Genomic DNA, 12542 nt, shown 5'->3' on the forward strand with positions numbered 1-12542 from the left:
CCCGCACCCCACACAAGGGCCCGTCCGGCCGTGCCACCCCACGCCTCCCTTGACCTTCACCCTCCAGCCTGGATTCCTTCTGGTTCCCGCACCCGGCGGCCTTGTTCCTGCCTAACGTTTCTCAGTAACCACAGCGTGCGGAATTCGAGAGTTAGGACTGGGAGTGACGGCTTGGTCTCCCCACCATCCGCTTTCCCCGCCCTCCCAGGGAAGGGGACAGGGAAAGGGCACCGGGGGCTCTTACCGCTCAGGGCTGCTGGCGGGGACGCGGCCAGAGGAAACAGGGCCCGAGCTGCCCCGCCCACCCCACGGCCCGCCCAGGGCTGGCCCCGCCCCATGTGCCCTGCCCCAGCTCTGGAGCGCAGGGGGCGTCTGGGCACGCCTCTTCCCCGGCTGGGAGGGTCCCCCCGCTACGCTTCACCTCCTTGGGAAACTTTGCTTTTCCAGCTCTGTCCCTGCGGGAGAGCTGTAGGGACACCGATCCCTTTCCTTCCTTCAAAAGTGCCCTGAAAAGCACGCAGACAGCTATGCCGGGAAGGGGTCGCTCAAGTTCAGCAAGAGTTTGCGATTTGCCTAAGGCGCGTTGAACAGTTTTCTCTTACCCCATTTGTGGGAGTGTAATCTGATTTAAAACCAATGGACTAAACAAACAGAAGCACTTTCTAGAAAGTCAATTTGGAAATGTGGATCAAAATTCAAGTGAATTAGCTTTGGGCCAGGAGTTCCATGTCTGTGAATGTGTCCTAAGTAAACAGTCAAATAAGCAATTATGTTTACTGTAGTTGTTGATGCCAGGGGAAGCCGGAAACAACCTGCCCCACAATAAAGGGTTAGTGAAGTAAACCACAGTAATGTCAATCAGTCAGGGATAACACTGTAGCCATTAAAAATTATGTCTGTGCATCCAATTCGTTGACATGAAAAGAAGGCCATAGCCAAATATTAAGTGGAGGGCAAGGGAAGAATGCATGTATATTTATATGTATGTATATTTTATATGTCAGGGAAATAATAGTTTTAAAAACAGTGATTCTTCCTGAGCTCTGCAATTGTGAGTGTTAGCAAATTGTGTTTCAGGTGTGACAGGTGTCCTTTGGTGTCTCATACACACAGACATCCTTGCCTGTGGGACAGCCTGAACCTTTGCTGCACCTGCCTCTCTCTGCTGTGGCAACGGCCCAATCAGACATTCCCTTTTATAGGGCTGGTTTCCTTTTCTCCTTTGCCCAAACCACACCTTTCCAACAAAAGAATATTAACCAAGCAATCCTAACAACAAGTTTTGTTGCCGACTGCAACTTATGCCCTTTTACGCAAATGTTGTTGCTTTCAAGCCTACCAGGTTGTATTTCAAAACTTTTATTTTTCTGCAACTTGACCATTTTTTATTCGCTTAAAATATTCTGGAGTATTTTAAATACATATTGAAAAGTAGAGAATAATATAACAAATACTTATCTATACTAATATGCTAATTAGCCCAGACATCTTCCGGACATCCTTCCGGAAAAAGCCATGGTGGCGGGGGCCAAGGCAGAGGCGGTTAGGGGTGAGCAGACTGGCAGGGGAGAGTAGTTAGGAGCGACCAGGCCAGCAGGGGAGGGCAGTGAGGGGCGACCAGGTCGGCAGGGGAGGGAAGTTAGAGGCGACCAGGCTGACAGGGGAGGACAGTTAGGGGTGACCAGGCAGGCAGATAGGTGAGCGGGTAGGAGCCAGCAGTCACGGATTATAAGAGGGATGTCCGACTGCCAGTCCGACTGCCAGTTTAGGCCTGATCCCAGCAGTTGGACATCCCTTGAGGTGTCCCAGAATGGAGAGGGTGCAGGCTGGGTTGAGGGACCCCCCCGCCTGCCTGCCCCATGCATGGATTTCGTGCACCGGGCCACTAGTTTATTAATAAATGAATTAATATAAGATATACTTCTTTTATTGGGGTACCCTCTTCCCCACTGGGTGCTGAGGGTGGGGTTCTTATGATATCTCAAGAAAAAGACTTCTGAGACTCACACGGGAGGATGAGTACTTTTTGTTTGTGTGGAATTACTAGTATTTTTCTGTGTTTCTAAAGTCCCATTTCCCTTAATCCAATTTAAAAGAACTGTACCTGGGGTTTCAGTAGAGCTAGAAGCAAAGCCAGTGTCCAGAGTTTCTGTTCCATGTTGCAGCCAGGTCCGCTTCAGCATCAGGCTAGTCCATTAGTCCATTGAGCGTGTATGTGTGGGAGTGGAGGTGGGGGGGGGGGCAGTCACATGGCCATGGCCTTGTAGACGAATTCAGGGGAGCAGGAGTTGGGCTCAGAATTCAGGGGAGAGAGCCCCACAAACCAGGAGTTAAGCACAACATACCAATAGCACAAGAGAGCAAGAGAGCAAACTCCTTTCGAGGATTAAATATCCCAAATCTCATGCCCTTGCAGTGGCCATGCCCATTTTGGCCAATGACCTGTTCCCAGGTGTGACTGACAGACAAATATCTTCTTGTGGGCATCCCAGCTTTACTGGGCATGCCTATAATGGCTGGCCTCCCCCTTTACTCCTTTCCTATTTATCTCTACGTATAAAACCCTAATATACAAATAGACCGAACAGCGGAACAACAGAACAACCAAACAACCGCTATGACGTGTACTGACTACCAGGGGGCACGCATGGAACATGGCGGGCATTGGCCGTGGCAGGATGGTGGAGCAGGTGAGCGGGGGCTCCAGACCAAGGTGTGGAACTGGCGCTGTTGTTGGGCGAGCCTTTGGTGGTTACTGAAAATTCTTTGCTCCGGCGTACGGTGGTCCTGCTGGGTGCTTGCACCTGCTGCCGGAGCCGGCCCCGCTCACAACCGTTGCCGGTGCTGCAGCTACCGCTCGCGCCTGCTGCTGGGGCCCAGCACCAGGCCCAATTGCTCGGTGCTGTCAGTGGGTGCAAGTGGAGGCTGCTGGTCCCGGTCACCCCTCAGGGCTTTTCCACCTCCCCCTGCTCCTGGGGGGCAATCAGGGCCAGCAGCCATCTCTTGCACCTGCTGCTGGCAACAGCCCCACTTGCACCCACTTCTGACACCGGCCCCACTCACACCCACTGCCGGCACCCGGCCCCAGTCCCGATTGTTTTCCGTACCCATCTCCTCCCCCCAGGCACATTACCTTTATCTTCCTCACTCCTAAGCTCCAAGGGCCCTTTCTTTGCTTCTGTAACTTGTTTCCTGAGCCCATTTCTTCTATCTCTGTGACTTTTTAAATAAACTTACTCTTATAATTTAAAAAATACATGATACATATGGCAGAGATTGTAATTCATAAGAGGTTTATTATGCATAGTTGATTATTCGCAAGCAAAAGTATCCAAATGGCTTGAGTAGAAGAAATCTATTGGCCTGAGTAATTGAATCACCATATCATTTAGTCAAGTGATGTGGCCAGACCCTGGCAACAGGAGAAATGAAAATTGTATGAAATATCAAAGTACTGGAAATACATCTTCATTTCCATGTGAATAAAGGCAGGAAGGAAGAACCATAAAGTGTCAACAGTCACTGCTTCTGTATAGGAGCTTTGAAAGATATTTTGGAGTTTTCTGATTTTTCTACATAGGTATGTATCAGAATTGACATTAAAATATTTGTAATAGCATTTTTAAAAGTTCATCATTATTCAAGAGGCTAGAAATATATCTTCACACTTTAAGTATTATGAAAACAAAATAGGAATGACTAAATAAAAGGCATTCTACCTGGATTCAGGCAAGTATGAAGGGCTCACTAGATGGAGTCTCCATCCCCCAACCCTGTGTGAAATAGATGACTCTCCCTCCACTCGCTGTCAGGGTCTATCACATTATACTGTTCATTCTATATATATATATATATATATATATATATATAATTGATTTCAGAGAGGAAGGGAGAGGGAGAGAGAGACGAAAGCATCAGTGATGAGAGAGAATCACTGATCAGCTGCCTCCTGCACGCCCCACACTAGGGATCGAGCCTGTAACCCAGGCATGTGCCCTTGACCAGAATTGAACCCAGGACCCTTCAGTAGATGCTCTATCCACTGAGCCAAACCAGCTAGGGCCACTGTTTATTCTTTTCATAGAATTCTCAACTGTCAAAGTAAGTGTTTTTCTTCCCCTCTAAAATAATAATCTATCAGAGAAGGGACCTAACTTATCTCTTCTTTTTCTTTATCCCCAACACCTAAAATAGTGCCTAGAATTCCACATAAATGTTTGGTGGATGAGTGAATGTGAATGTCAGTGAAAAAAACACCACATAGGTAGTCATGGCCATCCCCCTTTGACACTGCTGGACTGACTGTATGTATTTTGGCTGTGGCTGACGTGTGTGTGTGTGTGTGTGTGTGTGTGTGTGTGTGTGTGTGTGTGTGATGTGTGTATACATATGTGTAAGTGTGTGTTTGTTGGAAGTAACGTTGCCATCGGAGAAAGGAATACCATATTTGTTATTATAGAAGGTACTAGAAAATCAAGGGTAGCTGTAGACATTTTGTCATGGCAGTGTATGGTAGTTAAAATCAGGGAGTTGAAAATGGACGTCTTAATTCTCTTAATAAACCTCTTATTATTCTTCAGTATTCTTTTTGTTGTTGTTGTTAATCCTCATCCCAGGATATTTTTTCTATTGATTTCTATAGAGAGTGGAAAGGTGGGAGGGAGAGTGAGAGAAACACCAATGTGAGAGGGACACATCAATTGGTTGCCACTGTCTGCACCCCAACTGGGATCGGGGATCAAACATGAAACCCAGGTGCGTGCCTTTGACCATAAATCAAACCCACAACCCTTCAGTGCTCGGGCCAATGCTCTAACCACTGAACCACAGCAGCCAGGGCTATTCTTCAGTATTTTTAAGTATAGAAGCTGTCACTTTATAAAATACTAGAGGCCCGGTGCATGAAATTCATGCACGGGTACGGTCCCTAGGCCTGTACAACGATTGAAGTGTGAGCGTCTGGCACGGAAGGGCAGGTCCCAGCTGACCTCTGGGCCCTGGGCAGCATCTGGGCATCCATGCCCCTGCGCGCCCCCCTCTGCCTAAGTCACGGTGCCCAAGTCTCCACGCGGAGATGTGGTGAGCACGTCTGGACGCTGCAGGCCAGGGTGCAGCGTGGACCTCTGGGCCGCCTAGCGGCGCCGCATGGAAGCCGGGTGGGCAGCGTGCTCTCTCCCAGCTGGCCTCATAGACCGGCTCCTGTGCAAACCCACAGGGAACCTGACCGGCGGCTGCGGCTCAGCTCACTCAGAAGAGGCTGTGCAGGTTCAGGGCGGGCTCCTCATGGGCGCCCGGCACCTGAGCGCATGGGCTTCCCCGGTGCACGAGCCCTAGCATCCCGGGGGAGGGTAGCAGGGGGAGTGAGAGCGAGCTTGGCAGACACCCCACATTCTCACCACACCTCCATCCCCGTCACTCCCAGGTAGCAGGCAAGAGGGCACAGCACATCGCTGACTGTCGCCCCCCTGGTGGTCAGCGCACATCATAGCGAGTGGTCGAACTCCTGGTCTCTCAGTCAAATGACCACGTGAGGGGACAGTTTGCATATTAGGCTTTTATTATATAGGATTGCTTTGAAAAGTCTCTCAAAATACTTTGTATGCATTGTCTTACCCAAGCCTCTGAGGCTGTACATTGTTTTAAAATATTTTTTTATCAAAGTTCTTAATTTTCTTATTTTTCTAGGTTTTTTCTAATGAGCAGAGACCACAGTTACTTTGTTCTTGTTGTAATTAGCAGGAAATGCAGGTCATGTTGTAGTATTATACAGTGTTAAACAATTAGTTAAACTCTGAAAGAATGTCTTTTATTCTGCTCCCCTTCAGAACTGCACTTAATTTCTTAATTTTTAGACGTTCTGTAAAGGTCACTTTGTGTGTATTCATGAGCCGTATTTGTTTTTTAAATGTATTTAATGCGTTTTCCCCTTCATATATTTTTTTAAAAATATGTTTTTTATTGATTTCAGAGAGAGAACAGGAGAGGGAGAGAGAGGTAGAAGAAAGAATCGTCAATTGGCTGCCTCCTTTGCACACCCCCCTCCTGGGGATTGAGCCCACCATCCAGCTTTGTGCCCTGACTGGGAATTGAATGGTGACCTCCTGACTCAGGGACCAATGCTCAGTCACTGAGCTACACTAGGCTTTTCCTCATTACATGTTAATCTATCCTCTGTGTAGGGAATATAGGAAGGTATAAAGAAAAACTAAAAATTACTAATGAACATTCTGAAACATTAGTCATTTCCTTTTTTGTAATACACAAGATGTATGTGTGTACATATCTATACTAATAAAAGGGTAATATGCTAATTAGACCAGGAGACCTTCCAGATGTCCTTCCAGACAAAGCCATGGTGGCAGGGCCAAGGCAGAGGTGGTTAGGGGAGAGCAGGCCTGCAGGGGATGGGAGGCAGTTGGGGGTGAGCAGCAGGCTGGCGGGGGGGTGGGGCAGTTGGCAATCAGGTCAGCAGGGGGGCGGCAGTTGGGGGTCACCAGGCCGGCAGGGCGGAGCAGTTTGGGGCGATCAGGCCAGCAGGGGGTGGGCAGTTGGGGGTGATCAGACCAGAAGAGGGGACAGTTGGGGACGATCAGCAGGCAGAGTGGTTAGGGGCAATCAGGCAGGCAGGCAGGTGAGTGGTTAGGGGCCAGCTGTCCTGGATTGCGAGAGGGATGTCCGACTGCCAGTTTAGGCCCGATCCCCGCCCCCATGCAGGAATTTCATGCACTGGGCCACTAGTGTCTTATAACATTTTTATCTAATTTTAGAAAATAAAATTGGGATTCTCATCTGCAAATATTTGAATATAATATTAAAATGTGAGCATTTCCCACATTATTGAGTGTTCTTGGAAAACCTTTTGGCCACATGGTATTCTCTATGTTAAGCAATTTATTCAACATTTGTTTTGAACATTTTAGTTACTTGTAAATTTTGCTGTTGGGAATATCACTCAGATAAGAACCCTTGTGCACGGACCTCTCTTAGATAACTGTCCTTGTGTACAGATCTCTGTCTACATTTCCATCTTTCCTAGGGTTGGTGGAATTATGGCCATCAAGTGGGAGTAAACACTTATTGCCAGTTGCTTTTCATGAAGGTCTGTTAGTTTATATTCTCCAAATACTGTATGAGGATGTCTTTTTCTCTGTACTCTGTAAGCTCTGTTGTTGAACCCCAGGGATAAGAGGTAAGGGGTGAGCGGAAGGTGATGCAGGTGGTGTGGACTTGGAGACTTCCCATCTGACGCTCTGTGTTCTGTAAGCACAGAGGCAGGTGGCCTGTGAGAGTGCCCAGGGAGACAGGCAGCAAGTGCTGTTGAGAGAGGAGTCTGTGAGGGTTTATCATCCAGGCTGTTCCCTGTGACTCCCCATAAGGAAATGCTGATGTGGGTCCCAGAGTGACACCTTCTTTAGTTTGCCAAATGTCAAGTTAGGGGCCCAAAGTAAATTTCACAAATAAAAGAGTTCAACTCAGTCCCGCAAGGTCACCTTAATTTGAATGAGGCTTAGTTTAAGAGTGCTTCAGTTGTAATTCATGACTTCATTTTAACAAATAAGTATTTATTGAGGGCCTTCTCTGTACTTAACCCAGTTCTGGGTGGTGGGAATACAAAAGAGGCAGATCCCTTCCCTGCAGGACTTCATCTCTAGTTGTGAATAGGAAATATGCACATGAAACATACAACTAGGAATGCAGACTGGCCCATAATTAAGTGCCCTAATGAAGGCTAACCATAGTTGATTAGTGGTTTGGAGTAATGAAGATTTTCTCATAAAAATGGGTGAGGACTAAGATGGTTAGGAATAAGAGATCTGCTTTAGATAGTGTTCACTTTGAAAAACCTCACCTCAGGGTAGTGGAGTAGCTTTTACTGCTCCCACAAACCTTTCCAGCATTGAGAGGCTCCAGGGTCCTGCCAGGCCTGTTTTACTGATGCATATCTTGAGTTGTCCTGGCTTCCCTTCTGTGATGCTGACTACGTTAATTACTTAATTACTCTGCTGTAGTGAGTTGAAGAAAAGAGGCTTGTGAGATTATTAACTCTTTGCTAACATTTTTGTACCTACAAGTACATTTAAACCAAGAAGTGACTAAATCAACTTGGGGATTCACCAATGTCATATTATCGATTGTATTATCTCTGTTAATATTTTTCTAACATTTCTTGTTTATGTGGGATTTTTCAGATTCATGGAAACAACTACTCTCATAAAGTGGACATCTTTTCTTTAGGCCTCATTCTGTTTGAGTTGTTGTACCCCTTCGGCACTCAGATGGAGAGAGTCAGGGTAAGTTCTCCCGCCTCAAAAATGGTGGAAAAATAAAATACTCTTAAATTTACAAAAGAATTTAAACGGGGAATAAGTTACCCTTTTTTTTGGGGGGGGGGGGGGGTAAATTATTCTTAATACCAGCAGATTGGTTAACTACAAGTGAAGTAGGTAATGTGAACTATAAGGGAGGATTTGTAGACAGTTTGCTTCCATTTAAAGCTCAATCTTAAAAAATTATTTAGTTGAATTTTTAGTTCCTTGTTGTTACTAAAATTGATCCTAACTTAACAGTATCTAGTACTGAGTGACTGTAAGTGCAGAGTGAGGGGAACCATGGGGTGGGAGTGGTAGGAGGCAGTGGTGGCGGCAGTGGGTGGTCACGGGATTGCCACTTAACTCATACACTTAAAAGCTGGCAAACTAAGCATACTCACTTGTGTTTTTTTCCCTTTCAAACCACGGCCATGGCTTTTAAGGAAGACAGTACTGAAAGTGTTTACAAGTACCTCTGTCCCGGTCGGTCTTCCCCATCCTTCATTAAATGGTCACCTTCAGCTTTTGTAGCTGCTGTCCCTGGTGTTAACTTAAACTTAAGCTGTTTCCAAAACTTAAGCTGTTATCACCATTTCTTCATCAGTTTTAGACCTTACTTATTGATTCCTGGCCATGGTAAAAGAGGATGTAGGTCTTGCAGATAGCCAAAGGACTCATATCTTCTAACTATTAGGACCTGCCAGAATGAGTCAATTTCAGAACATCCTAAAAGCCTCCAGAAAGGGATATTAAACAGGCCCAACCTATGTAAAGGATCAGGAATCATATGGCGTCAGGACCCCACTAAGAATGTAAAAATACAGTTTACAAAATGGAAGATGTTTGTGAATCATATATCTGATAAGGTTCTAGTCTCCAGAATATATAAAAAACTATTACAATTCAACAACAAAAAGACAATTCAATTTAAAAATGAGCAAAGGACTTAGACATTTCTCCAAAGAAGGTTTACAAATGTCCAATAAGCACATTATTACGTATTAGGGTCATACAAATCAAAGCCACAATGAAATACTAATTCATTCCATATTGGATGGATATAATAATAATAAAAAATATAACAAGTGTTGGCAAGGATGTGGATAAATTAGAGCCTTCATACATTGCTGATGGGAATTGAAAATTGTACAGCTGCTGTGGAAAACAGTTTGATAGTTACTCAAATAGTTAAACATAGAGTTACATGACTCAGCAGTTTCACTCCTAGGTATACACCCAAGAGAAATGAAAACATATTCAACCAAAAAATATGTACAAAGATGTTCATAGTAGCATTTTTATAATAGCCAGAAAGTAGAAACAACCCAGCCAGCTAATGAATGGCAAAACAAAATGTGAAATGTGGTATGCCCATAAAATGGAATATTATTCAGCCAAAAAAGGAATAAAGTACTAATCTATGCTACAACACAAATGAACCTTGAAAACATTGTGCTAACTGAAAGAAGCCAGACACAAAAGACCAATATTGTACAAATTTTATGACATTTATATGAAATATACAGAATAGACAAATCTATAAAGACAGTAGATTAATAGTTCCCAGGGGTTGGGGGTAGAAGGAGTAGAGAGTGACTGGTTAATGGGTATGGGGTTTCTTTTGGGGGGATGGAAAGGAAATGTTCTGGAATTAGGGGTGATGGTTGTACATGTGAATAGAATAAAAAGCACTGAGATATATACTTCTAAATGGTTTAAAAGGTGAGTTTTATTTCAGTTTAAAAATGTAAATAAAAAACATGTAACTGTAAAAACATTTTGGTTAAATGAAGTCAGTATTTCTCTTGGCCATGCAAATATTATTCTGGCTAGATCATATATACTCTTTTTCTTTCTGATGCAATTCTTTTTTCCAGAATTGCCTTTTCTCAATTACTTAGTTTCCTATGAACCTTGGTTGCAATTTTTAACAAATGTTCAAAATCTGTCAAATATCAAACAGTATTTTCTCTACTTCAATATAGCTTATTTATTTACCTAACTATCACTCGGGAAAGTGGGTGAGTAGGCAGGAAGGCAGATAGATAGATAGATAGATAGATAGATAGATAGATAGATAGATAGATAGATAGATATAGATGATAGATAGATTGATTTTTTTTTCTGTAGTCTTCTCCTCAAAGCCTTTGTCCTTCACTCTGTTCTGATTGCCCCTAGACCTTCTATAAGTCTTCAGCCAAGGACATACTTTTCTACCCTCCTAGCCTGGCCCCCCTTGTTTCCTGGATTCCAGGTTTCTCCCTTTTTCTTGCATTACTCTCTTATTTTGCTAGAGCACATTCTGCAATAAATGCCTCAGAAGGAATATATGAGAGATACATTTTTAGAGTCCTCAAGTATGTGAAAATGTATTTTTTTCATCTTCACACATAATTGATAAATTGGCCAAGTTCCAATTCTAGATTGGAAATAATTTTCCTCAGAACCTTGAGGGCATTGATTGGCTCATGTAGCTTCACAGCACTGCTGTCCAGAAGCTGATACCTGAATTGTTTATATGGGATGTTTGACCTGTTTTATTTTTCTTTCTGGAAGCTTTTAGGGCTTTACCTTTATCAGTGCTGTTATGAAATTTAGTCCTCATTGACCTTTTTTCCCCCCTCACTTACTGTGCTTGATACTTGATAGGTCCTTTCAGTTAAGATATAAATCCTTCAGTTCTAATAAATTTTTTTAAAAATAAGTTCTACAATTTTTGTTTCCTTTTCCTGAAATGCCTGACTTAATCTTAAATACGTATTATTTTTTTCTCCTATTTTCATCTTTCTGTTTTTTAATATTGTTCTTTGTAAGAGTTCCTTAACTTGCCCGGCTGGTGTGTTTCAGTGGTTGAGTGTCGACCTGGGAACCAGAAGGTCACTGGTTTGATTCCCAGTCAGAGAATCAGTGTTAGGAATTCTTTCTCATCATTGATGTTTCTATTTCTGTCTCTCCCTTACTCTCTGAAATCAGTAAAAATACATTTTTTTAAAATATATATTTTATTGATTTTTTACAGAGAGGAAGGGAGAGGGATAGAGAGTTAGAAACATTGATGAGAGAGAAACATCGATCAGCCGCCTCCTGCACACCTCCTACTGGGGATGTGCCCACAACCAAGGTACATGCCCTTGACCAGAATCGAACCTGGGACCCTTCAGTCCGCAGGCCAACACTCTCTCCACTGAGCCAAACCAGTTAGGGCAAAATACATTTTTTTTAAAAAGAATTCCTTAACTTGTTATTTCAACTTTTCTATTTTTTTATTTTGACCATCCAGTTTTTATTGTTCAAGATTGTTCCTTTTTAATAGCACTTTACTCTTTTTACCTGGATTTTGTATCTTATCATACACCTCAGTTGTGTGTGTATGTATGTGTTTTAAGTTTTCTTCACCCTGTATTGTCTCTTTCTTCTGGGTTTTTAATTTTTTTTTTTTAATTAATAGAGAGCCACAGGAAGTTGCAAAGATAATACAGAGAGATTTAATGTGCTCCTCACCCAATTTCTCCTAATGGTTACATCTCACATAAATTGTAGCACAATATCAAAACCAGGAATTTCACCTGGGTACAATGTGTGTGTGTAGCTCCATGTTATTTTACCTCAGGTGTAGATTGTGTAACTGCCACTGCAATGTAGACACAGAACTGTTCCATCACAGAAACTCCCTCCTGCTCCCCTCATAGTCACGCTTCCCTCCTTGCTAAAATCACTAACTCTGGTTTTTAATGATTTTTTAAAATCATGTTGATAATCCTCACCTGTTCATTCATATTTAAGAATAGGGCTCTCGCCAAAACCGGTTTGGCTCAGTGGCTAGAGCGTCGGCCTGCGGACTGAAAGGTCCCAGGTTCGATTCCGGTCAAGGGCATGTACCTGGGTTGCGGGCACATCCCCAGTAGGAGATGTGCAGGAGGCAGCTGATCGATGTTTCTCTCTCATCGATGTTTCTAACTCTCTATCTCTCTCCCTTCCTCTCTGTGAAAAATCAATAAAATATATTAAAAAAAAAAAGTAAAAAAAAAAAAAGAATAGGGCTCTCAAGTGGAGACTGGAAGGACTTCACTGTAAGGGCTACAATTCGGTTCTTATCTTTGATGTAGTAGAGAAGTCCCCAATTCAATGTCTGTAGGCTTTCTAGAACCATTTTCTCCGGAGAAGTGTCTCTCGTTCTCCTGAGGAGAAAGTGTGGGTGATGGGGATGTGTGCAGCTCTGCACCTCATCCTGCT

At 43.7% G+C, this 12542-nt stretch overlaps 1 protein-coding gene across 5 annotated transcripts in view; it reads left to right on the forward strand.

The window, feature by feature from the left end:
- The window catches only part of EIF2AK3 (eukaryotic translation initiation factor 2 alpha kinase 3), a 107412-nt gene that overhangs the window by 87323 nt on the left and 7547 nt on the right, over window positions 1-12542 (forward strand). For 4 of the 5 annotated variants that reach the window (XM_006085727.3, XM_023751414.1, XM_006085726.3 and 1 more), the window contains one exon: window positions 8190-8291. The exons of the other annotated variant lie outside the window; for it this stretch is intronic. In XM_006085727.3, coding sequence (XP_006085789.2) covers window positions 8190-8291 — 102 coding nt within the window. The remainder of the gene's footprint in view (window positions 1-8189; window positions 8292-12542) is intronic. 5 annotated transcript variants of the gene reach the window in all.

Source organism: Myotis lucifugus, unplaced genomic scaffold (assembly GCF_000147115.1).
Source record: "Myotis lucifugus unplaced genomic scaffold, Myoluc2.0 scaffold_21, whole genome shotgun sequence".
NCBI classification, from domain to species: Eukaryota; Metazoa; Chordata; class Mammalia; order Chiroptera; family Vespertilionidae; genus Myotis; species Myotis lucifugus.